Source organism: Trachypithecus francoisi, unplaced genomic scaffold, assembly GCF_009764315.1.
Source record: "Trachypithecus francoisi isolate TF-2019V2 unplaced genomic scaffold, Tfra_2.0 Lachesis_group11, whole genome shotgun sequence".
In the NCBI taxonomy this organism is placed as follows: domain Eukaryota; kingdom Metazoa; phylum Chordata; class Mammalia; order Primates; family Cercopithecidae; genus Trachypithecus; species Trachypithecus francoisi.
The window spans coordinates 109,897,511-109,921,713 of NW_022681456.1; the positions used below are offsets into that span (position 1 = coordinate 109,897,511).

General features: G+C 38.1%; 2 protein-coding genes across 4 annotated transcripts in view; one reads left to right on the top strand and one right to left on the bottom strand.

The window, feature by feature from the left end:
* Window positions 1-559: 559 nt before the first annotated feature.
* On the bottom strand, window positions 560-17,812 carry GOLT1B (golgi transport 1B). Of its 3 annotated transcripts, none has more exons than XR_004439994.1 (6): window positions 17,633-17,812; window positions 12,292-12,383; window positions 11,164-11,329; window positions 10,712-10,890; window positions 6,323-6,404; window positions 560-3,021 (listed from the first exon to the last, which is right to left on the bottom strand). XR_004439994.1 is itself a non-coding variant. In XM_033222706.1 (5 exons), exons 1-5 carry the CDS (start codon window positions 17,655-17,657, stop codon window positions 2,983-2,985), a joined length of 417 nt encoding a protein of 138 aa, XP_033078597.1. In that variant the 5' UTR covers window positions 17,658-17,811; the 3' UTR covers window positions 560-2,982. The 3 variants fall into 3 exon arrangements, 1 of the variants encoding a protein (XP_033078597.1); XR_004439995.1 differs by lacking the exon at window positions 11,164-11,329 and adding an exon at window positions 12,116-12,150 and having other exon boundaries at window positions 17,633-17,811; XM_033222706.1 differs by lacking the exon at window positions 11,164-11,329 and having other exon boundaries at window positions 17,633-17,811.
* Window positions 17,813-17,921: 109 nt separating this feature from the next.
* Window positions 17,922-24,203, top strand: part of RECQL (RecQ like helicase) — a 33,067-nt gene continuing 26,785 nt past the window's right edge. Inside the window, exons 1-3 of the mRNA XM_033222704.1 lie at window positions 17,922-18,153; window positions 18,351-18,396; window positions 19,963-20,023. Of these exons, the coding sequence (XP_033078595.1) occupies window positions 20,008-20,023 (16 nt within the window). The 5' untranslated portion in view covers window positions 17,922-18,153; window positions 18,351-18,396; window positions 19,963-20,007. The remainder of the gene's footprint in view (window positions 18,154-18,350; window positions 18,397-19,962; window positions 20,024-24,203) is intronic.

Here is a 24,203-nt window from a genome sequence, read left to right on the forward strand (position 1 = left end):
CACAAAGAAACACAGCTGAAGGTTGAATAGTTTTAGCAACTCTTGACTGGCAGAAAAATAAGAGGTTGGGGTGTTTACACCACAAATTCTTCTACCACCATTTGTTTGCAGTATAAGTCAGGACAAGTTGTTTGGAGACATGGCTAAGAATTTACAACCAATGTTAACATTGTAAACAATTAATGAGCGTATGGCACATCTTGTTCTCCTCCGTCTCCCACATTCAACACAGGACTTTTAGTATTTAAGGGGTACTCAGAAAATGTCTATTGAATAACATAATACACAAACTTAAGAGTCTGATTTTTAAAAAATAGCATATTGCCCAAGGTAAGTGACTTTCTTTTATTTTACAGTTTTCAAAATTAAGAATGTTTTTGCTTACTTGAAGTCTATTTGTATTCATTAGTACATTTCAACAACTTGGAAATGAAAGATGTGAAGATCATTTGATAAATAAGAAAAAATTGCATTAACGTTAATTTTTAAAAAATGAGGTTATTTCACAATGCTAAACTAGCTTTTAGAACTTCATAATACAGATATACTTGACGACCAATTAATAGAAAAGTACCCTTTTATTGAGAGGTAAGACAAGTATATTTACAATATTCAATTGTTAGATAATATAATCTGACAGTGAGACTTTTTAAAGCAGCAGTATTTCAGGAATTACAATTTATAAGGGGAAAAGAAAAACATTCCAAATATGTTTCTGTTACAGAAAATACACTTGAACAATGACAGAAACACTTAAGGCTATGTAGTATTAGACCTTTTCCTCCATCTCTATAAAGTACATTTTTGTTACAGACAGAAGGCTGATTTTGGAAAGAAAGAAACAATAGGATGTATAGTGCTTTCCATCAGAAGACTAGTATGTTTAAAAATAGTCTCATCAAGGGTTCTGAATAAGAAATATAAGTGTTGCCAGGCAGTCCCAAACTCACATTTGATATTAACCGCAGACTCATTTAAAACTGAAAACTGCTCCAGCCTCTCAATCTTACTAAGGACTGGGAGATTATCAAACCCTTTCAAGTCTACTAATGCTTTTGAATTAAGATTGTTGAAAAAAGGAATCTCTGTTACAGTGCAAAGAACATTTTGATAGAAATTCATGTCTACAAAGGAGTTAAATACAGATGTCCCTTACATGAGCAGATACTATTCTTGCTCTAAAAAGGTAGCATTATCAAGACATTGTAAATAATATGGGTCGAAAATATGTGTAACAGAGTTCTACAGGGCACCTTATATAAGTCAATCCTCGAAGTATGTATTTGACACTCTCCAAGTGAGGATATTACTTCTTTGAAGAACATTAGACACAACAGTAGGCTCTTATTATTCCATGAACTATTGAGGTAGGAGTCTCCATTTGTCATTACCGCATTTTCACAGACATATCGTAAGTCAAATCCAAGTACCAAAAATGTCAGTAATCCTCAAGACTAAACCATTACACTATACACCAAAGTCTTTCCTTATTTAGATGAGCAAGACTGGGAGTTCTCTGTGTATCAAGAGATTTAACTACAAATAAAATAAGCTGTAATCTATTTTTGTAGACATGTTTGTAAATAAATACCACACATTTCAATTATACTTTTATGCATTAAAAAGCTTTGCAACTGTTAAAAAAAGGAAACAGTGCAATCAGTGGTAAAACAAATAGTACTATCGCTGTTGAAATGTTTCCCTACATTTATCACTAAAGCTGTCACATCTTGTAAAACTAAAGAAAACAGCTATTTCCTACTGTCTAATAATCAGTAATGGTGGAAAAAAACACTTTTTTTTTTAGTGTCATGTTCTTAAGAAACTATAGCCAGTTTAATTACAGTGAAATAACTTTAGCATGTGAACTCATGTATTTTCTAATTAACTCGAGTGATCATATGAAGGATATGTCATGCTTAAAAGGAAAAAGCTGAAAATAAGGGAAAACTCAGATTAAATGAATAGCCCTTTAAAAACAGCCGTAAGTTTAACCTTTTAACATGTTAATGTCTTAAAGTAAACATTACCAAAAGTTATTTTAATTTATGAAAAACAAAATAATAAGCCACTGCTAAAATTAAAAAAAAAAGAAAGAAAAATTACATCATGACATGGAAAAAATCCATTTGGTTTGCATCATTTAGTATCTCCAACAAGACTATTCAATGAGACAAGCTACAAAATAAACTACTTCATTCACGGTCAAGAATGCTTTTTTGTTAAATACTTACATGTAATAATGATATAAACGGATACTTAGGAGGGCAGACTCCCAAGAAGTATGAGAATTTCTGGAGTATATTGTTGACCAAACTTAGTCAGTTATAATTTGGGAAGTAAAATTAGTAAAGAATGACCTTTGAATATTCCAACAAAGAATATCTAGTTCAGATTTTCACCTGGCTTTGAAATATTAAGATTCAGAAGAACCACAAAAGTTTTATTTTAACCATGTTTACAAAAAAAAAGTAATCCAAAAATGGGGTTTCCTTGGTTTTAATACATTAAAATGACATAATCCAATCGAATTCATGCATCACTTTCAGAGATACAGTGCAACTGGAAATATTTTTGCCATTGCAGTGGACATTTCTAAAAAGCAAATGCCTATGGATGCTCCTGAGCTTTCAAAAGAAAAAGAAAAGAAACAGGCACCACAGTTCTCTAAGGATGGCTGAGTTTCACACATTGTGAAAAAACAATACAAATAGCCTTCAAGAGTTTCATAAGCATCATAACATGGATTTCATCTCTCTCAGTTTGCTTGCTGACTTCTTAGTTCACTTGAGCAGAAGCCTGTTTTCATTGCTTCTTTGCTATTTTGCTTCTTTGCTGCTGGTACTTTGTAGGCTATACGTTTTGAACTCCTGTAAAGAACATTACAAGCTATTTCATGTAATTTAATTTTGTGCTGAATATTCTTCAAATGACTTTATAAATAACACAATATTTTAAATAAGTCTTCAAATTCACTTGTTGTTATACCATATTGTTGCTTTCTCCAACTTTATCTACAAACTGTAAGGAGAAGAAAAACAGACAATTAAAGAAAGTCCAGAACGTTATAAAACATTATGTCAATATTTAAAATGTTGATTTAAAAAACCCAGCCTTACAAGAAGAGTTGTGGAAATTTAAGGTATGACTGACAATGGCTAATCCAGTACTACTCACCATCATCTTCTGATACATAAATGTGTATAACATTTTTTTTTTCTAAAAGTTGTTTTTTGCATGACATGTTATACATATGAATTCAAGGGTGCAACATGAAAAATGCAACACAATGAATAAAGAAATTGTATAAGATGAAGATAACACTGCTAGCTTAACAAAAAATAAAAAATAGAAACATAAAAAAACTGAAATGTCAGCCATTCATGCATTAATGAACCCAATAAGATATTTCAACTGACCATTACTGTGGATCTCTTCGGGGCCTATGTAGTCTTTGAACAAACAGATTTAACTCCATTAAGTTCAATAGTTAACAACAGTTATTGACTAAAAATACTTTAAATGTGTATTCTGGACTTTGGATTGAAAGTGGTAATGACATTAAAGATAGATTTAATGATGTAAGCATAAATTTATAATTATTGAATATAAATTTTAACACACATTACTGTAAGTGGTTATTTACTTTCGTTACTCCATCCCAAACATAAAGCAGTTGGGTTTTTTTTTTTTTAACATTCCAGATGGTGATGTAAAGACTGATATTGTATATAACTGGTAGAGACATTAAAAGTTATATAACCCAGGTGGTTATACTATCAAATTCTAGCAATCACCTGATCATTTATTTTATTTCACAATTCACATTTTTACATAAACACTTATGATGAATAATGATAAGAAACATATTCTATTGTATTGGGTGTCCATTTATGCAAATTCTTGAGAATCCTTAAATTAAGGGCACAAATAATGATTATGACTCTGTAACTAGAAGTTTCAGTACATTCAAAAGCCATTTTAGGTATAAGTAACATTCACTACTATATGCATTTGCAGATTAATGCAAATGAAATCAGAGTATACCCCTATAAGCCTACATTCCAACGTTTTGTTATATTATCACAAACAGGTGACTGGCAACTGAAACTAAAAGTTGCTCTCGAAGAATATATGGATTTATTAGAATTTTAAGGTAAATTTAAGTGGAGAGAAAGCACAACAATCTCTCCCCAAAGGTAATTTGAAATATTTAGATTGTCTTGGCTGTAAGGTTCTGACCCTAAAATTACCCTAGGGATGCAAATAGGATTAGGCTTATAGTGGTACTTATTTTTCCATAGGTAAGCCATTCTTTAGCTCTTTGAGAATTCAATAAATGCTATGAACTTTCTCTCTCGAAACATCTATAAAAATCTGTGAACAACTTTAGAAAGTTGATTAACTTCCCTGAACCTAATTGGAACTTGTGGTCTTTAAAGCTACTTTATCCTACTTATTTAGGACAGAGTTGGACCTATGAAACCAACCCAAAGAAGGATGTGAACACTTCTGATATGGGTCGGACCTAGAGCCAAAAGGATTGTAGCCAACTCAGCTGAATTCTAGATCACCTAGATTCTTTTAGAAATCAAGGATTTTCTTTAGTTTTGAAACTGAGGAGGTAGGCTAAGAAACAGTCATCTAGTGTTGTCTTGAAATTCAGCAAGTTCCCTAAGGTCAACAAAATGCCATCCTTCACTCACTTGCTTAGCAGAAAATATTTTGCGTTTCCATTATATGCCAGATACTATGCTAGTCACTGGGGATAGAACAATGACTAAAATACAATCTGTCTCTGCCCTTAAGGACTGTAGTTTTCCATGGAAGTGCCTCCCTTTCTCCTTTCCTTTCTTTTTTCCTTTTTGTTCGAGACCAAGTTTTGCTCTATTGCCCAGGCTAGAGTGCGGTGGTGTGATCATAGCTTATTGCAGCCTTGATCTCCTGGTTCAAGCAATCCTTCCACCTTGGCCTCCCAAAGTGCTGGAATTACAGGAGTGAACCATGTATGGCCTGAAGGCTTTTTTTTTTTTTTTTTGACAATTAAATGATAGGTAAGGCTGCGCATAGCAGCTCACACCTATAATCCCAGCACTTTGGGAGGCTGAGATGGGGGATTGCTTGAGCCCAAGAGTTTGAGAACAGTCTGGGCAACATAGCGAGACCCTGTCTCTAAGAAAAAACAAAAACAAACAAAGAAAAAAACAGAGGTAAATGCTATAATAAAGTTGTGCACAGGAATGTTATGGCAGCACACCCCGAACCAGTCACAGGGAGTCAGGAAAGATTTTCCTAAGGTGGCAAAAAACAAGCTGAATTCTGAATGGCCTTCTAAGGCTTCACCAAAAGATGTTACTACCTTCAAGGTAGCAGTTTAGTATGAAACATTTGTGGAATGAATATTGAATAAAAGAAAGAAACTCTATTTGTTAATTTTGAAAATGTTCTCTTTAACCTTTGTCTGATTTGATTCCTTTTATTTTATCAAGATGGAAACCAAGGCACACTCTGGAAAACAAATTTGACAAGCTTGTTCAAACTGTAAACAGAGCTGGCAACAGACTCCTACCATCTGAATCCCAGTATAATACTGCTTTATTCAACTCTTTTTTTTTTTTTTGAGACAGGGTCTTACTCTGTCACCCACCCAGGCTGAAGTGCAGTGGCACAATCATGGGTCACTGCAGCCTTGACCTCCTAGGCCCAAGCCAATCTTCCCACCTCAGTCTCTCGAGTAGCTGGGACTACAGGCACATACCATCACACCCAGCTAATTTTTGTATTTTTAGGGGTAGAGATGGGGTTTCACCATGTTGCCCAGGCTGGTCTTGAACTCCTAGGCTCAAGCAATTCACCCACCTCAGCCTCCCAAAGTGCAGGGTGTCAGCCTGCACACCCGGCCTTATTTAACTGTCTTAATCTAGGCTACTTGGTGATACAGTCTGAGAAAGAAAATATTTGCAGGAAATAATGGTTTCCTTTTTACATTATTGCTACTAAAATTAGAGATTATATAAAAGTTAAATAAAAAATGCCCTGAACTCTCAGAAAGGTAGCATAGCATATCAAATCTGAGTAACATTAAAAAAGAGAATATGGATCCAGAAATGGATATAGTAAAACAAAATTTCACGTTTTATAGGTTTAGCAATATTCATTTTTTGGTCTTCATGGTACTCATGATCTGTGTGAGGTAACTATATAATAATACAAAACTCATTAGTTAACCATGTTTCAATTACTCAAATTTCTAGAAGTAAAAAGCATAAAATATGTATTCTGTTGGCTTAAAATATATATTGCTAAATACATGATTACTTACTGATCTAATTCCAGGTAAATTTAGGAGGGATCCAAGGACTGGCACTCTTCTAATAAAGCCAACGACAACAGGAAAGAAGCCCCTGGGAGAGGGAAAAAAGGTTCTCAATATTTACATTTTTTATTTTCAAAATAATTGCTAACCAAGGAAAAAGAAAGTATCCTGTTAAAATTCTGAACAATTGAGGGACTTCAAACTTAGAAATAACTACAAATTTAATTAAAAATTTTGTGATTGTTGGTAAAAATGTGAGAAGTACATGAGGCCTCGCTATAATTTAGATGATGAGTTAGCTCAACTGCTGAAGATTTCTCCAACTATGAGTTGTGTGGGGTGAAACTGATGAAAAGAAAGGGGCTGTTGAGACCATATGTGTAGAACCATGAAAATAATAATAGCTATCATTTACTAAATAAGTACTAAGGGTCAAAACATTTAGTTAACACTAAGAGACTACCTGCCAGATACTGATCTGTCTCATTCTTTCTTGGTAGAAATACAAGTCTACAGAAGTTACACAGCTTCTAACCAGTTTAAAATTAACAGTAGATCAGTTAAGCTACCTTAGTATAGGCAGAGAATGAATTCGTTTATTTTACAAGTGCAAAGAAAGTCAACTTTTCCTGGGTGTTAAAATATGAACTGTGATATTGTGAAATATATATTCGGTCTTTGACCTCATTTTCTGGCTTACAACTCCTAAAAGACTTAGAGTCCCTACAAGGTGATGTCTTTTTGTATACTAATGAGTTATTAATGGGTGGCAGTCCCTAGGTAGCTTCAGTATGGGGGCTGGTCACCAGAAAGACCAAGGCAAGATTAGAGGGCTGGAAATTGGAGCCCTACCTCCTAACCTCCACGAAGGGGAGAGGGGCTGAAGGTGAAGCTGATCACCAATGGCCAAAAATTTAATCAATCATGCCTAGTAATGAAGCCTCCATAAAAACCCAAAAGGACAGTGTTCAGGGAGCTTCCGGATAGCTGAACACAAGAAGGTTCTCAGAGGATGGTGGGTTGGGGAGGGTGGGGGGGATCTGCGACCCTTTCCCCTTTCCTTGTCTTACGCATCTCTTTGTGTCCTTTGTAATACCTTCATAATAAACTAGTAAACATCAGTGTTTCTTTGAGTTCTGTGAGCCTCTCTAGTAAATTAGTCAGATCCAAACAGGGGATCGTGGGAACCCCAATTTAGAGCTGGTCAGTCAGAAGCATGGGTAAAACAACCTGTGGCTTGTGGCTGGCATTGCTGGGAGTAGAGGACAGTTGTGGGACTGAGTCCTCAACCTGTGTGATCTGGAGCTATCTCCATGCAGACAGTGTCAGAACTACATTGGGAGGACACTCAGCTGTTGTCTGTTGTAGACAACTAATTGTTTGATTGCTGTATGGGGAATTTGGTCACACATTTGGTCACAGCAGTCTTCTGTGTTGATTGTGGTAAGACGAGTACAGAAAAAAAGCTGTTTTCTTCACAGAGTTAGATAGGGATTTGAAAATACTACAATGAATAGAATTCAGAAATTACGCAATAAGATTCTGTTATGAATCTGCAGAAGTCAAAATAAAGAATTAAACAGAAAGTAGAATTTTTTAAGTTAGAGAAGTATTTATGTTGATGGTATATGTGTGTGTTTCAAAGAAAATCACAATTATTTTCTAGTAGTAATGAATTCAAAAGATCACTTTTATTTTAAGCATTGTTTTAAAACATAAAAATGTGTGATTTCAAATGCCATTATTTAGGATTACAAATATCTAGAAAAACAATGCCAAAAACCCTTGGCACTAAATCTCCAGCTCAGAATATCTCAGAACACAACAAAACCCAAGAACTAAAACTAGTATTTATACCACAAAGCTCTCTAAACCATGAAACCTATGTATGACTCCAAGCTTGTCAATGATACTAAGACTTCCCATTTTTTATTCATCTCAAAGATCAGCTTTGACTTTTAACCTTCATTACTAAAATTCCTACATAATTAAGAGAGCCAATGATTTTCTTAGTTCTTAAGATGCTTAAGTTTTCTGCTGCCAGATACATCTGCCGACACAAACTCCTCTTCTCTACTCTCTTCTCTCTTAGCCGCTATGAGCTTTACTCCTAGTTCTTCTCGCACCGCTTTTCCTCGTTTCTTCTAGTGTTTTCTTCTTTTTCTCTGCCTACCCTAAAATGTCAAGAGTACCCCAAGATTCCAATCTTATCACTCTATACTCTGTACTGTATTAACAGCCTCTTGACTGGCTCCCCTGACTTCAGTTTTTCTCTTTAATACCTACTTTATCCTGGTAGCAGAACAACCTCCCTAAAACATCTGCCCTGTGTATCACCTCTGGCTTAAAAATACCTGTGCTTCACTCCCCCAACCTTCTCCAAACACTGCTCCCCCAGCCCAAATTTGGTTACAGGTTAAGATATACTTTTCGGCCGGGCGCGGTGGCTCAAGCCTGTAATCCCAGCACTTTGGGAGGCCGAGGCGGGCGGATCACAAGGTCAGGAGATCGAGACCATCCTGGCTAACACGGTGAAACCCCGTCTCTACTAAAAAAATACAAAAAAATACAAAAAAATAGCCGGGCGAGGTGGCGGGCGCCTGTAGTCCCAGCTACTCGGGAGGCTGAGGCAGGAGAATGGCGTGAACCCGGGAGGCGGAGCTTGCGGTGAGCTGAGATCTGGCCACTGCACTCCAGCTTGGGTGACAGAGTGAGACTCCATCTCAAAAAAAAAAAAAAAAGATATACTTTTCTTAACAAGTCATCAAAGGAAGTTTGCAACCTGGCTCCAGACTTCATTTTCAGTTTCATTAGCAACCATCTCCTTGAACTGATCATATGCTCCTGTTCTATAGGAGTATTCATTCTTTTCAGAACAAGCTGTGTATTTTCATGGCCCTGTCTGTTCCTTCTGTTAACTGTCGTTCCCTTTCTCATTTATAGGATAAATTCTTACCCATTCTTCAAAGCCCAGTTTATCAGTTAACATTTCTTACTTCTCCCTGAATTTACTAATTATTTAATCATGCTCCTACAATATTCTGCATATACATTTATAATGGCATTATGACTATATCCTACTGGTATTTTTAGAGTCTACTTCCCATAATAGAAATGAGAGATTTTCTAAAGCAGATTTGGTACTTATTTTTATGTCTCCTGTGGGTAATACAGTGCCTGGCAGATAGAAGACAAAGGATATGCATTGTTGGAATAAATAATTAAGCCCAACCCTACTTAAAGGTATTTTCTTTTTTTTTTTCTTTTTTTTTTTGAGATGGAGTCTCGCTCTATTGCCCAGGCTGGAGTGCAATGGTGTGACTGGCTCATTACAACTTCCACCTCCCAGGTTCAAGCAATTTTCCTGCCTCAGCCTCCCGAGTGCTGGGATTATAGGCACGGACACCACAGCTGGCTAATTTTTGTATTTTTAGTAGAGATGGGGTTTTGCCATGTAGGCCAGGCTGGTCTTGAACTCCTGACCTCAGGTGATCCACCTGCCTTGGCCTCCCAAAGTGCTGGGATTACAGGGGTGAGCTACCGCACCCGGCCAAAGTTATTTTCACATAGATAGATACACATCTTATTGCTTACCTGCTAATTGGCATTTACAAAATATTACCTGATCAACACCTCCCACAGTAGTGTATTTGGTAAACAATCTTCTAATATGTATATGTGCTAAATAAATTTGGATCAAGTAGTAGCAACTACGAAGTATAAGATTCTACACATTAAAATGCTGGCTTGATCTATCTACCTACCTACCTACCTACCTACCTAGCACCAACCACTATTTAGTTGATACAAATATCAAACATAAAGATGGTGCCTTAAAATGCCAATAAAATGAACTTTATTGTGCTGACAATACAATATAATTTATACCATTACTTTTTTTTTTTTTTTTTTGAGACGGAGTCTTGCTCTGTCGCCCAGGCTGGAGTGCAGTGGCCGGATCTCAGCTCACTGCAAGCTCCGCCTCCCGTGTTCACGCCATTCTCCTGCCTCAGCCTCCTGAGTAGCTGGGACTACAGGCGCCCGCTACCTCGCCCGGCTAGTTTTTTGTATTTTTTAGTAGAGATGGGGTTTCACCGTGTTAGCCAGGATGGTCTCGATCTCCTGACCTCGTGATCCGGCCATCTCGGCCTCCCAAAGTGCTGGGATTACAGGCTCGAGCCACCGCGCCCAGCCAATTTATACCATTACTTGGGCAATCATTTACATTTGATAAACATTTTTATAGTTGCTTCATCTAAAACTATAATAAAAGATTCAACTTAAATAAAATTAAGGAAATGATTATCATCTTACTCCAAGTGATGTAAATATCTGAGTTTCTGTACTAACTATCTGACGCACTGGTTTACTGAAAGAGACAATAATATACCTTACCTGAACAAGAGAAAAAATCCATAAATTTCGAAGATCATGCCTATTAAAGGCCAACCAATAAGGACTACAAATACACCACCCAGAAAAAATCCTGTAGCTTTCATTTTATGTTTTTGGAAGAAGAATCTGAATGTTCTTTCTAAACCAATTACAAAAGCCAAGCCGGCTACAAATAAAACCTAAAAGAGAAAAAAAATACAACACGGAAAAGGTAATTAAACACACTGCATAAATTTTAAAAGTAAAGTCAAAGCTAAATATAAAAAAAGAAGCACATTTGTTTGGCTTTTAATGTAGGCAACTGGCCAGACAGAACTGTAATGTACAACCAAGAAGCAGAACCAAGGAGGGGGTTATGCATGTTAAAGTTGTAGTTTTGTTCCACTTGTCTCATTCCTCTTCTATCTTGATTAAATGGAGAAAAAGAGAAACAAAGAAAGATTAGACGTTACCAAGGGGCATCTGTGTCTGCAGTAGTTTTCCTAGTTTTAGCTGGATGAGGAAGGCTTAGTCAAGCAGATGAGTTGGCAAGGCATAAAGAGGAAAGCTGCCCATAAATATGTCACCCAAGGGTATTCCTCTTGGTTCTGAAATATTCATCATAGGCTACAGGAGTTTCTATGGGTGGGAGAAATATTGACATGGCTAAGTTGATAGCAGAAGAAACAACGTGAAGCCAAGAAGATTCTAGTTTTATAAATTCTAGAATATCTGGTGGCAGCAGAAATAAAAATACAACCATGTGTTTTCAAATATTTTGAATGTATTCTGTGGACAAGAAATGGTGATGTATTAAGAGCTTGCTTTCCCCAGGTTTTCTTTCCAAATACTTGCCCTCTCCATTAACATTCTTTAGTGAAAACTATTTCACACAAATATATATGAAGCCTAATGGTTAAGCTTCATATTCTAGGATACCAATGCTATTATCAAGACATCAATTTTGAACAATTTTGCTATCCTTTATCTTTTCCCATTTCCAATTAAAAGCCCAAATATATATGTGTGTGTATGTGTGTGTGTGTGTGTGTATATACAGTGTCTTCACTGCCTTAGAAGGGTTAAGGGTTATTATTTATTTCCGGATCATAACCTCCACACATGAATAGCATAGTACACATTCCAAATAAACAACATAGATCCCTTTCTAAGCAAGTCAACCATTAACATAGAGATATATTTTTTAAAAGGTTAAAAAAAATCTAGCTTATGCAGCTGAATCAAATGCAAAGTCTTGGATGTTTAAAGTAAAAATACTTTAGCAAATTTATCAAGACATGAGACTATCAAGTCATCTATTTTGAACTCCTATTTAGAGGCAGCCTTCATTTAATGTATTGTAAATCTCATGACAAACACTTAACAGAGTAGTTATGGAATTAGAAAACCTCATTAAGTGTTTACCTTTTATTTAAACAGAAAGCTGACAGGTTTCATTCCTGATGGAAATAGAGAATGTAACAGGAATTACTTATGAGTAATAGTGAATTATTTTCCCCAAATTTAATAGCAGGTAATAATTCATTTGTAGGTAAAAATTTCCTTATAAATTTAGTTAAAATATGTATTTAAAAACTCACATTTCCAATAGCCAGTAGTGCTTTGTCAAAAAAGAGAATCATTCCAAAGAACAGGAAAAACACTCCAAATCCTGTTAATCCCATTCCAATTTCTGCAATATAAGTTATATGGTTAAGGGCAGAGAAAAATTAAACTCACATTAACATCCCTGTAAACTAAGAAAACTTTCCAGTTTTCCTTTCACAGATATAAGAAAACAGGCACTCAACACTGCAGGTTAACTTCATAATGACATTTATTTAGCTCTATAACAAATTAATTATCAGCAAATTATTTCAAAATTTAAAACATGAATGAAAATTTCTAATCCTTATATGGGAGATAGCATTTCTCAGACATAGCTGTAATAAAAAAAGATAAATCAGGATTCTAAACCTTTGGTTTTGTATATATATAATTTGTTTTTTTCCCCCTAAGAAGCTCTCTCACATAAGACATAAATGTATAGGTTTCCTTTAATTACTTATCTCCTTTCATATTCTATAATTATTATTTATATGCACAATATCTACAGTTCCTTCTTACTCTCCTTAAAATTAATTCCTTCTTTATTCCATTAGAAATGTTACGGTAGGTCAGTACAATATCCTTTAGTCAATTATACACTGCTTGTCACAATGGCAACAAGAAATATTTTGAAAATCACGGTAGCAGTCTTCTCAAAATCAAATTTTCACAAAGTCAGGCGTCACTTTTAATTTCTTGATTACTTATTATGGACTTATCTACACATTTACCCAAACTACAAATCCACTTACATATTTGGTCTAGAGTCCTCAAATCACCTCTCCAAAGTTTCAAAGAATCCTGTTTTACCTAATATTAATATTCTAGGTTTTTAGTGTTTCATTAAAAAACAAAGAATTGTTGATCAACTGCCAGATGCAAGGAACTGTTCCAGGTACTGAATATATAGTGGTAGACGAGGTGCAAACTTTAAAGTCTATGTTTATCTTGCATATAGAATTAATACTTTTATTGACTGTGCATTCCCTAGGTCTTATGTTTTTAATATGAAAAATCTCACATCTAACGTGACAGATGTACTCTTCTATTAATGTTATAAAGCGCAATTCACTAAGTTACCTCCTTGATCATTTTAGTTTTGATTTTAGAAAATAGTCACTAATCCATAGTTTAGCTAGAAGCACAATCTGCATACAGATGAGTCAGAGTAGAGGCCATTGTATTTTTAGAAGCACAATTTAAAATACCCTATCACTGATTTCTGATCTACTGCTTAACTTTTTTGCCTCAGCTCCAGAAAGCTAAAATCTAGGTCACAGCTACTTTGAAAAATCTTAAGTCAGATAAAATGTTCTGATAATTTGAAAACTTGTATCAATTTTAGCTTTTTCTACATTCCCCACCTGCTCAATTTCCTGATAACTAGTGTCTTCCACTCCAGACATCTTTTGTTCTCAAAGTTAGTCTAAAATAATTCAGGTACCTGGTCTATTAATACACCAGTAAAGCGTATTCAACACACATTCCTATGAAAATTTGAGGTTGATACTTTCATGATCAAATGCCTTAAGAGCATTTACCAAATTAGCTGTTTGGATAGTGGACATAATTTCATAGGTGAAAATATGGACAAAAGAGCGAGTAAAATTCTATTAAATAACTATTTAGTAGTTAGGATTAAACCGGCAGCTTTGTTAGTTGAATATGACTAATTTCTATCTTTTCACAAGTAACCTTGATGATTACATAAACATTGTGAGACATTTTTAGAAAGGAAAGTATATGGAAAGACACCTACTATGTACTGAGAATTTACCAGGAATTAGGCCTTATGAAGTGCTTTACATACCTTATAAAACTTAATACTTCCAGTGCTACTAGAATGCAGGTATCATTACATCTTTTCAAACATGGAGGAAAATGAAGTTTAGAGAGTTGACTTCACTGGCCCAAAGCCACACTTCTTTTTTTTTTTTTTTTTTTTTGAGATGGAGTCTCGCTCTGTCGCCCAGGCTGGAGCGCAGTGGCCGGATCTCAGCTCACTGCAAGCTCCGCCTCCCGGGTTTACGCCATTCTCCTGCCTCAGCCTCCCGAGTAGCTGGGACTACAGGCGCCCGCCACCTCGCCCGGCTAGTTTTTTTTTTTGTATTTTTAGTAGAGACGGGGTTTCACCGTGTTAGCCAGGATGGTCTCGATCTCCTGACCTCGTGATCCGCCCGTCTCGGCCTCCCAAAGTGCTGGGATTACAGGCTTGAGCCACCGCGCCCGGCCCCAAAGCCACACTTCTAATGAAGCATTTGAACCAAGGTCTTTTGAATCCAAAGCTCATGTGCTTAACCATTAATGCCATAGTTCTTCCCAATGAATGTTTAGTTTTTAGGTTAAAGGTGTTTGGTTACATGAAACTCAAGGACACAAGTATACTGAATGTCTGGAGGGCGCGTCTTTCAGGGGATTCAAGTTTAATATTAGCTTGTTATCTAACATAGCCAAGTAGAACTATTAAAAATTAACTGCAGTGAAAAAGGACAATCTCTGAGTATGGTTTACCATGTCATGAAGTGTTTATACAAAAATTTTATAATTTCTTTAACAAAATTGTGAGGTTAAAAGTAGCACTAGTCCTATGGTTCATATGTGCAACCGTGGACCTAGAGGTATTAAGTTAATTTGTTCTTGATCACAGAAGCAGCAAAAATGTGTGTGTGGGTGCTGGTGGTATGCAGGCAGGTACAACAGTCTGTGGAGTCAGCATTCAACCAGTCTTTTCACTCCACAGACAATGGTCCTACAACTACAACATGGGAACCAAAATATTCCACTACTTTATCCAGTACAGTCCAGCAGGAGACAATGCCCAAAACATCTTTGCCACAACTGGCACTGGCAATGACATTGCCAAGTAGCTCCTGATCCACACCGGTCAAAAGTCTCAAATTGGCCTCATGCCTTTTTCTCACCTCCAGGATCCCCCTTTTTCCTATCCTTATGCATTCATAAGCCCTCTGGCTATCAAAAGCCCTGCACAGAGCTGCCTTCTTCCCACCAGAATCATTTCCAGTAAAACTTATCTTCCTTCACTCCTCCCACGTTTAAAAAACTACCCACAAGTTTAAAAAAATATAAAAACAATTTAATAAAACTAATCTGTCTAACATAAGGTGCATACTGTGGAAATTTTATAAGGAAAGACATGCATTACCTAATGGCAAACACTGTTAGCATTTTGATATCGTATTCACAATTTTTTAAAAGGAGCATTGTCTTTCTTACTATGCCCTTTGAAAAACAGAAGTCAAGAAAGAATTCAATTGAACATTAACTGTACTGGAGAACGCAATTATCACACTAGACTTTTAGACAATGTGATGAAATGAAGATTCAGAGGCAGCATGCCCCTCCTCCGTCCCTCTGAATAAGTCTTGCCTTTTTTTGGGGCTGGGTGGGAAGGCGATGAGGAAAGTCCTAGAATCCCTTAAAATAATCATGAATTTCCATTTATTCTACTCTGATAGGTGCTTGGTCACTCTCTCTAAAAACCAAAATCCCAGAATAATCCTGACAAATCACTTGAATGATGGCCAATCCCTGCAGTTAAACACACTCAAACATAAACACAATTTGAAATCCAAAATGCATTTGGTTCACTAATCGTTTCATGTTCCAATCCACTGTTTCACCTAAAACACGTGACAAGTGAACAGCAAAGAGAAGTTTCATTGCTCTCACAAAATTTAATGAAGTGAGGAGAATGCTTCTCAGGGAGAATGCCCACAGTCCAACGCCACCCTCTTGTTTTTGCAAGGATGTAAAGCAGGCACTCATTACTATATTAAGTCTTCAAAAATATAATTTCTATGCACAGGTTATTCTCCGATCCCAAATAAAGTTTATATCAAGTCTTCTTAGGTGACAGTGGGGTACAGTGCAAAAGGTTTCTGAGCCAGCACACCTGGGATCAAGTTTTGTTTCTGTCACTTTTTTTATGACCATGCACTGAATTTCTTTTGTGCCTCATTTAACTTATGAAAGGGGCATGCTTCTGTTTGCCTTACAGGGGTCTTGTAATAATTACGCATAATGATTCACATGAAAGCACATGGTAAACTGAAACAAAGTACCTTTATGTAATTGCCAGTAATTATTATTACACCAGATTCCTACCCGCTTAAGACTACATTTTTATTTTCTTTGATCAGAATAGGTCAGGTCAATGGACCAAAGTGGGTGGCAACCTTGGGGCAAGTGGCCCCAAGGAGCAGCCGCAGTCCAGCCTGAGGAGGGAAGATAGCCTGATTGGGGGGTGGCAGTGTGTGTAGGAGACCTTAGAAGCTCTGTGAAGTTGGTCTGCCATGACTTGAATTTACACATGAAGACTCCACTTTAAAATAGGGCATTTTAAATAAAATTCTATTTTTTACTTCCATACACTGTTTAAGTCTTAAAATCTTGAAAATCTCAGTTAACTGGAATGAAATGAAAGGCGTGGCAGATAAAGCAAAGTGAGACAAAAAGAGACTCTTACTACCATCAAAAGATGAGGCATAGAGCTTGGGCAGACATAAATACAAAAATTATTAATATTAACAAAAAGCAGTAGGAAAGTGGAAATATTATAATGAAAGAAAAGGAAACCGGTATCAATGCTAGCTTTAGAGATGAAATAGGCCTGGAGAACTCTGTGGCAGGCAGAGAGTGATGCTAAAATAACAAGCCACAAAGCACAATATACAATACCAACGAAATACATCCTTTAATAGAACACAAAGTGGCTTTTCTCTACTGCTTGAAACTTTAGCAGGTAGAAAAGTGAGAATGTTTCAAGAGATTTCTAAAAGGTTGCTTACAGTACTGGCAAAAAGCGAATATTCAGAATGCCACATTTAAGCCTAAGCACATTTTCAAAAAGAGCCTACTGTAGGTGACATTTAAAACACCGCCTCCCAAATAACCAGCCAGCCAGGGACTTGGAGAGGACCCGAAGTGTGTCATGCGCATAAACGATCCCGAGAGTGGGCCGTGGGCACCACGCAAACTTTCTCTTGTGGCGAGCCCCTAGAACAAAGCGCCTATCTCACTGGGGATGAGGAGATCATCGCGACCCTGGAATGAGACAGACTCGGCTAAAGCTCCCCTCCCCAGCTACGGCGTCCCACCCTGCCCCACAGACTCTTCTCCCAGGTCAGGTCCGCCACTGCAAGTCTACCCCGGCATCCCCAAGGCATCCTCTTAGGGTCCCAGCAGCCCTAGCTCTGTCTCGCAGGCCGCCGCCCCCAACCCGGAGCTTCATTCATTGACCCGGTGGAGGGGCAAGACCCAGCGGGGTGAAGGGTGTGTACGGCTCGAGGCGGGGACCCCGGAGCAGGTGCTTACTCTGCGTATCCGTTAAGGAGATCATGGCTGCAGTGTTGGGGACAGCGGCGACAGCACCTCGGAAAGCCCAGGGTGGGAAGCTGAGTCGGGAGAAATGAAGCCGGGAAACAGCCCAGGCGAGAGCCGCCACGTCTTCCGGAAACACGCAGCCACCCTCACTGCCGCTTTAAGACCGCTTCCTATTGGCGAAACCTGCTTCCAATCTCAACCAATAAATCGTAATGTTGTTCGGTGACGCTCATTGTGACCACACCCCTTGACCAATTAGAGAAGGGTGTTATTTGTGATTGGCTGAACGGACCGACCCGGAAGGGTGGATGCTCTCAGCTGGGTGGCGGGAAGATTTTACTCCCCAGCAGAGGAAAGATCGGCTCGAGGCCTGGGTGCTTTGAAGTCGGAGATCCGAGAGTCGGAGATCGTAGAGTCGGACACAGGAGAGTCGGACACCGGAGAGTCAGACTGGGCTCCTCAGTGGGGAGAGGCTCTGGGATAACTACTGTTACAGCTTTGAAGGGTCAAGGGTGTGCGTTTCTTGTTTGATCCTTCCCTTTCCTGCTGGAGGGCGAGGCCGGTCTCTAGCGGGTCACTTCCTTTCGCCCACACATTGGCGGAGGAGAAACCGGAACGTTAATCACTGCTCTGCTCCGAGAACTCGGGCCTTTAGGGGCACGTTCGCCTGTTGACCGGTCTTTTGATCTCCCCACTCTTTTCCATGCAGGAGGCTTGGCCACCGAAGCCTGTTTATTAGCAGCTGCCATTTGTTGGTAAATATTACTGGGGATGCTTCTTCCATCTTCTGCTTCACAGCAGCGGAAGGAGGGGCGCTATTAATATTCAATTACTATTGCCTCTAAATGCAGGTGGCGGGGAGAGAGAGGATTTAGCCTATGGTACCTCAGTGGCGTTTCCTCCAACATTGATGACTGGCTGTCACCCTGTAACATTTTTCCTGTGGATGCCTAGCTTACACTTCTGAGTGACAGACCCGCTGTAGTTCAATTTCTGGATACATTTTATGTTGAGCTATCTTTTACTAACAAATCACATCATTTTGGGAAGGAGCAGTCTTTTAACGGCATAATCAAAGGAGTCATTTAAAATCGTGGGGGGAAATTGGATATATAGACTGGGTCTTTTCATAAGGGTAGAAACAGCTCCTGCTGCCTTAGCAAACCTGAGCCCTCACTATATCAAGGCATTTTGCTGGGCTGTGCGGATACAAAGGTGAAGAGATTGAACCCCAGCCCTGCTAAAGGACCTTACAGTCTATGGAAGGAATGTTACATTTTCATTACGTGAAGAGATGTTTGTATAAAGAATTAGAAGTCCTTGGTTTACTCTCCTATTTAGCCTTCTTTTAATGATGTGGTTATTCCACATTCTTTAGCAAGGCAAAAAAGAGTCAGCCTATCTTTCCAGCCTAGTGGTGGCTTCAGAATTCTGTGTATAAAGGGCATAATGTCAGCAGTCTAAGGATAGGTGTTGCAGAAGTGACTTTTGGAGAGCATCTTAGTTTTAGAAAGTGTCCATATTAGAGAGATAGAAGAGATGTTTTTAGGATTATGGGGAATTTAAAGTTTCTACTCTCAAGCCCCATTTTCCACTTGTCTATATGCATGCTTAGGTTTTAGTCATTCATAGATATTTAGAGTTCATTAATACAAACCATTTCCCCCTCCCGCCACCTCTAACCTTGTTGTGTTCTCTCCTTGTAAAATCTAGCTTTTCTATAGAATACCAATTTCTCTTTTAAGATTGAACTTATATTGTAATTCTTTAAAGCAAGTGCTCAATAAAATGTTAGATGATTAATTTTATTATTTATGTTGATGTATTTTGCTTAATCTGGTACACTTGAATCTATCCAATTTATTTATAAGATTGCAGTCCTCCCAGTTTTACAAGTAGGGAAAGAGGCTTAGAGGAACAGCATGTGTAACTGTGTGTAACAGTAATTTAGTCACATAGCAGTTGGTGCCAGAACTGTTGAATATTTGCTGTTTTTTGTTACATCACTTTGGTGGATGTTTGCTAAGTGTTATTGCTACTGTATTTGTCATGTATGCATTTATGTGACTTTGGACACTTCTCTTAAATCTAGAGAGTTAGTTGTTCTGAGTGTTGTGAGTTATTAAGCTGAAATATAGAGAGTTTTCCATAAAAAATTAGTGTTGAAAGAACCATGTGGTTCTTATTTGAAAAGTCACTGCAGTATATAATTTACTTTCTAACATTTTCCATGCTTAGGAATGACAGATTACTGTTGAGTGAACATCATTAATAGTACTATTTTTAAAAACTTGTTGTCACTGTTGTGCTTTTATTTTTAGAAAGAAATTTGGATTATTTTAGAAACAAATTTGGAAAGAAAAAGAATGGCGTCCGTTTCAGGTTAGTAGCAATGATTACATTTTCTTGTTTCTTATATTCTGTTTCTATTTGTATGATATTTGAAAAAAAAAAGTTTGTTTTAAAAATTCTGATTATAGAAATGTTTTTTTTCAGCTTTTTTATTTAGGTAAAATATACATTACAAACTTTGCCATGCTAACTATTATTAAGTGAATAATTCATTGGCATTAAATGCATTTAGATTGTTGGGCAACCATCAACACTATCCATCTCCAGAGCATTTTCATCTATGCAAACTAAAATTCTATACTCATTAATTCATAACTTTCCATTACTTCTCTTCTCCTAATCCCTGATAGCCACTATTCTACTTTCTGTTTCTTGACTATTTTAGGTACCTCATATAAATGGAGTCATACAACATTTGTCCTTTCGTGTCTAATTTTATCTTATTTGTGTCCAAAATAAAGGCAATAGCAGAATCATTCTTTTGCCTATTTCTCTTATAGCTGAGTATACACTGACTCCTTCCCCAAAAGAGCAGGTACAAATTATCTTTATTCGTCTTTGGGTGATGCTCATTTCTCTTCTTGCTGAATCATGTTCTCCTTGGTAATACTGTAATGTATCAGAGAAGGACCAAATAAAAGGAAAAACCCCAACTTGGTTTAGATACAAATGTTAAAAAGGAAGAATGGCTTACAGCTTTTAGAGTTCTTGTTTTTCAATTGGTCCTGTGGTCATAGCTTGTACTTTACAACTGCCTTCTTCTACTCCCCATTCCATATTCCTTGGTTCTCAGTTGGTAATGGGTCTTTGCTTGGTGGGGACTACTTGCCTTAGTAGTTTCCTATATTTAGTTATTATAGTTTTCAATTAATTTTAATCACAAGATAAGGGAATACTGAGAAGTGCCCTAGAGGATCTTCTGCTTTCCAGACATACTCCTCCTTATCCCTATAGTGTGGCAGCTGTCTGATTTCCCCTTAGTAGTCAGGATCACTTACCCCAGCCAGTACAGTAATCCCCTTCTTTGCCTGTTCATTTGTTGGCATGAGGAACCCAAAGTGGCCAAGTAGCAGTCAACTTCCAGTTTAATGGAGCTACTATTTTTTCCCTTGGTACAAGCATTTCTGTCTTGGTAACTAAGACCTCTAGGCCAGCAAGAGTCTGATGTTTCAAGGATGGGAAGCAAAAATTTCACTAGTGAATCACTAAGGGTAAGGCTCCACTCCCATTTCCACCCCTGATTCCTGTGAATTGTGGTAATGGGAGAAACAGCACTATTCACTCATGTATAGCATGCCATATCCTGGAGGCTACTAGTCCAGTCTTTAAAGTGCTGATAACCAGCCGGCAGCATAATTGAGTCTGCAAAATGCCACTCCATTATTTCTTCAGGCCAGCTGCTTCAGGGTGTTGGGGAACACAGTTAGACCAGTTAATTTCTTAAACGTGAGCCTTCTGTTGTGCTTCGTTTGCTATAAATGAGTTCTTTGGTCAGAAGTAATTTGCTGGGGAATACGATGACAGTCAGTAGGAATTCCCTGAATTCATGGATGGTGGACATGATAGAGCACTGCAGGCAGGGATGGTAAATTCATATCCAGAGTAAGCATCTGTATCAGTGAGAACAAAGTGCTGCCTTTCATTATAGACGGTTCCAATGCAGTCACTTTGCCATCAAGCATCTGACTGTCCCCACAGAGAATGGAGCCTCCATTGGAACTCAAGGTTGATATGAGCTGTTTGCAGGTAGGGCATTTAGCTATAGATGTAGTCAGATGGGTCTTTGTGAGTGGCAGTCCATGTTGCAGAAGGCACTTTGTTCTTGACTTTGTTGTGCAAGGACAGGTGTGGTCCATGCCCAGGTCATCTGGTCTACCTGATTAATTATGATTATCCTTTGTGGAGGTTGTTTTTAGTGAGCATTAACATGGGACTCAAATACCTTCACACTGACCATTCAGAGAGGTCTATACATACATCTCTTTCTCAGACCTCACTGCCACCAGTTTTCCTATTTGCTGCCTTCCAGGTTGCTAACCATCCTGCTAATCATTAACCATTGCCTATGATACTGTGGAGGTATTCCTCTGGCAAAGTGAATAACTATGTGCACTGCTTACTGCTGACGGGAAGGATTTGCCATCTCCAGTGTTTTTCAGGCCACTCTGGAGAGACGCTAGAGTGCTTTAGTTGTTCACTTTCAGGTGGTGACAATATATCATGCAGAATCTTTTATAAATTAGGCCTGCATTTTGTTTCTTCCTTAGTTACAGGGGATCCCGCCATGAGGTCGTAGGTGCAGGTTGAGGAGGAGGAGGCAAAGGGGAGCGTGGTGCATGAGCATTCAGACTTCTTGTTCATGCCTTCACTTAGAATCTGCTCCCTTTGGCATATACCAGCTCCATTGTGATGATGGAGGTCTGCCTTCTGAATTGATCGGTCAGATGACACCTGGTTGATGATAGGCAGCACGGGTGACATAGTCACTTAGTCTCTTGCAAGACCCAGGAGCAATCCAGAAATTGTTTCCAAAAGGGTAAGAGTTCTCTAAGCTTTGCTCCAAAATCCTAATCATCTTTGTTGTGACTCATCTACAGGCCAAAGGTGTCATATAACACCCCCATTCATCACAAACTTACAGCACCATCAAATCTGTTGGGTCATATGGCTCAATGGTAAGAGAAGATTGTATCATGGCATTACCTCTTGTTCGAGGTCCTACTCCAAACAGGCAAGTTTTGGGGTTACTTGGTAAATTAGGTGTATGTTGCCTCCCAAATTCAAGTAGTCCATTAGGCTCTGTGCTGCTCTCTTAGTAATAGGAGGGGCCAGATGTCGAAACTTATCCTTCACTTTAGAAGACATAGCTCAACATGCCCCATACCCTTTGACTCTCACCAAGGTGAGAAAAATTCAGGCCTCTGAATTTTTATGGGATTTATCTTATATCCTCTGGCAAGAGTCTCTCTTAGCAATCTGTCTGTAGTAGCTGCTACTGCTGCTTCTTGCTCAGCAGGTCAGGCAAGCATGATATCATCAATGCAGAGAGTGAGTGTAATGTCTAGTGGAATGAAAAGGATCCCTGCAGACTAGATTAGGGCTAGAGAGTAGATACAGCTCTGAGGTGGGAGAGTAAAGATACATTGCTGGCTCAGCAAACTGCTTTTACTGTGCTATACTCTTCCCCTCTGCTATAATAAAAGGTACATAGGTATGGAGAATAAAACATTCAACAGATCAATAGCTGAAGCCAGATGCCAGGGTATGTGTTCTGTCTCATTAATGAAATTACAGCAGGAACAGTGGCTGCTGTTGGAGCCACAGCCTTATTAATTTTGCCATAATTCACTCTCAATCTCCAGAATCCATTGTCTTCTGCATACACCATATAGGTGAGCTGAATGCAATGTGGAAGTCGTCATTATCCCTACATCTTTCAAGCCCTTGATGTAGGCAGTAATATTTTTGGTTTGCTGTATTGGTTGGTAAAGGCAGTTTTGCTGGCTTCCACTTGACCTTTCCTATAATGATAATCCTTAATTATGGGCCAGGAGACCAATGTGTGGATTCTGCCACTTGCTGAATATATCTGTTCTCGGTATACATTCTGGAACTGAGGAAATAATCACATAGCAGACTAGAAGTTCTGCTGTGTATCACTAGCAGCCGCTGGACTTGAGCCTGCTCCTCCCCCATGCCAATGAGATCACCAGCCTGCCCTTACACTGACTTTCTTAAATACAGAAAATATGGCTGTTGCTTTATTTCTACCTTTTAAATCTCTGGCAACCAAAACTGCATTGATTACCTCACTTAAGTCGAGTTTTTACTCTGACTGGTGGATTACTATGGCATTTTGGTTTTCTAAGAATTAGCATCAGTTCACAGCTAATGTCCAGTAGTTTCTGAGAAGTGATTTCTCTTTTTCTCATGCACAGTTACCCTAATAAACTTCTCTAGTGAAGACTAGTAGGAAGATTCATTACATATATTTTTAGTTGTGTGGTAGAGTCCTTCCCCAAAAGGTTCCAACCTCTGCCCTATTCAAGGGCCTCTGGTTCTATAAGTTGGTTCAATTCTGGAAATTGGTCGAAGGATGGTGGCTGTGTTGTGGTGTTTCTGGTTCTGTTTACCAGAATCAGAGCTTTTTATTCTACATATACAAATCAAGTAATCTCCATTTCAGGGACATCAGAGTCAACTAGCCAAT

Excerpts from the sequence above, each read along its gene's own strand:
- GOLT1B (XM_033222706.1), bottom strand. The coding sequence starts at position 17,657 with ATGATCTCCTTAACGGATACGCAGA. Across the intron at positions 10,891-12,291 it reads CACTACTGGCTATTGGAAAT|GTTTTATTTGTAGCCGGCTT; the intron begins GTGAGTTTTTAA and ends TTTCTCTTTTAG. Across the intron at positions 6,405-10,711 it reads GGATTTTTTCTCTTGTTCAG|GGGCTTCTTTCCTGTTGTCG; the intron begins GTAAGGTATATT and ends TCCCTCTCCCAG.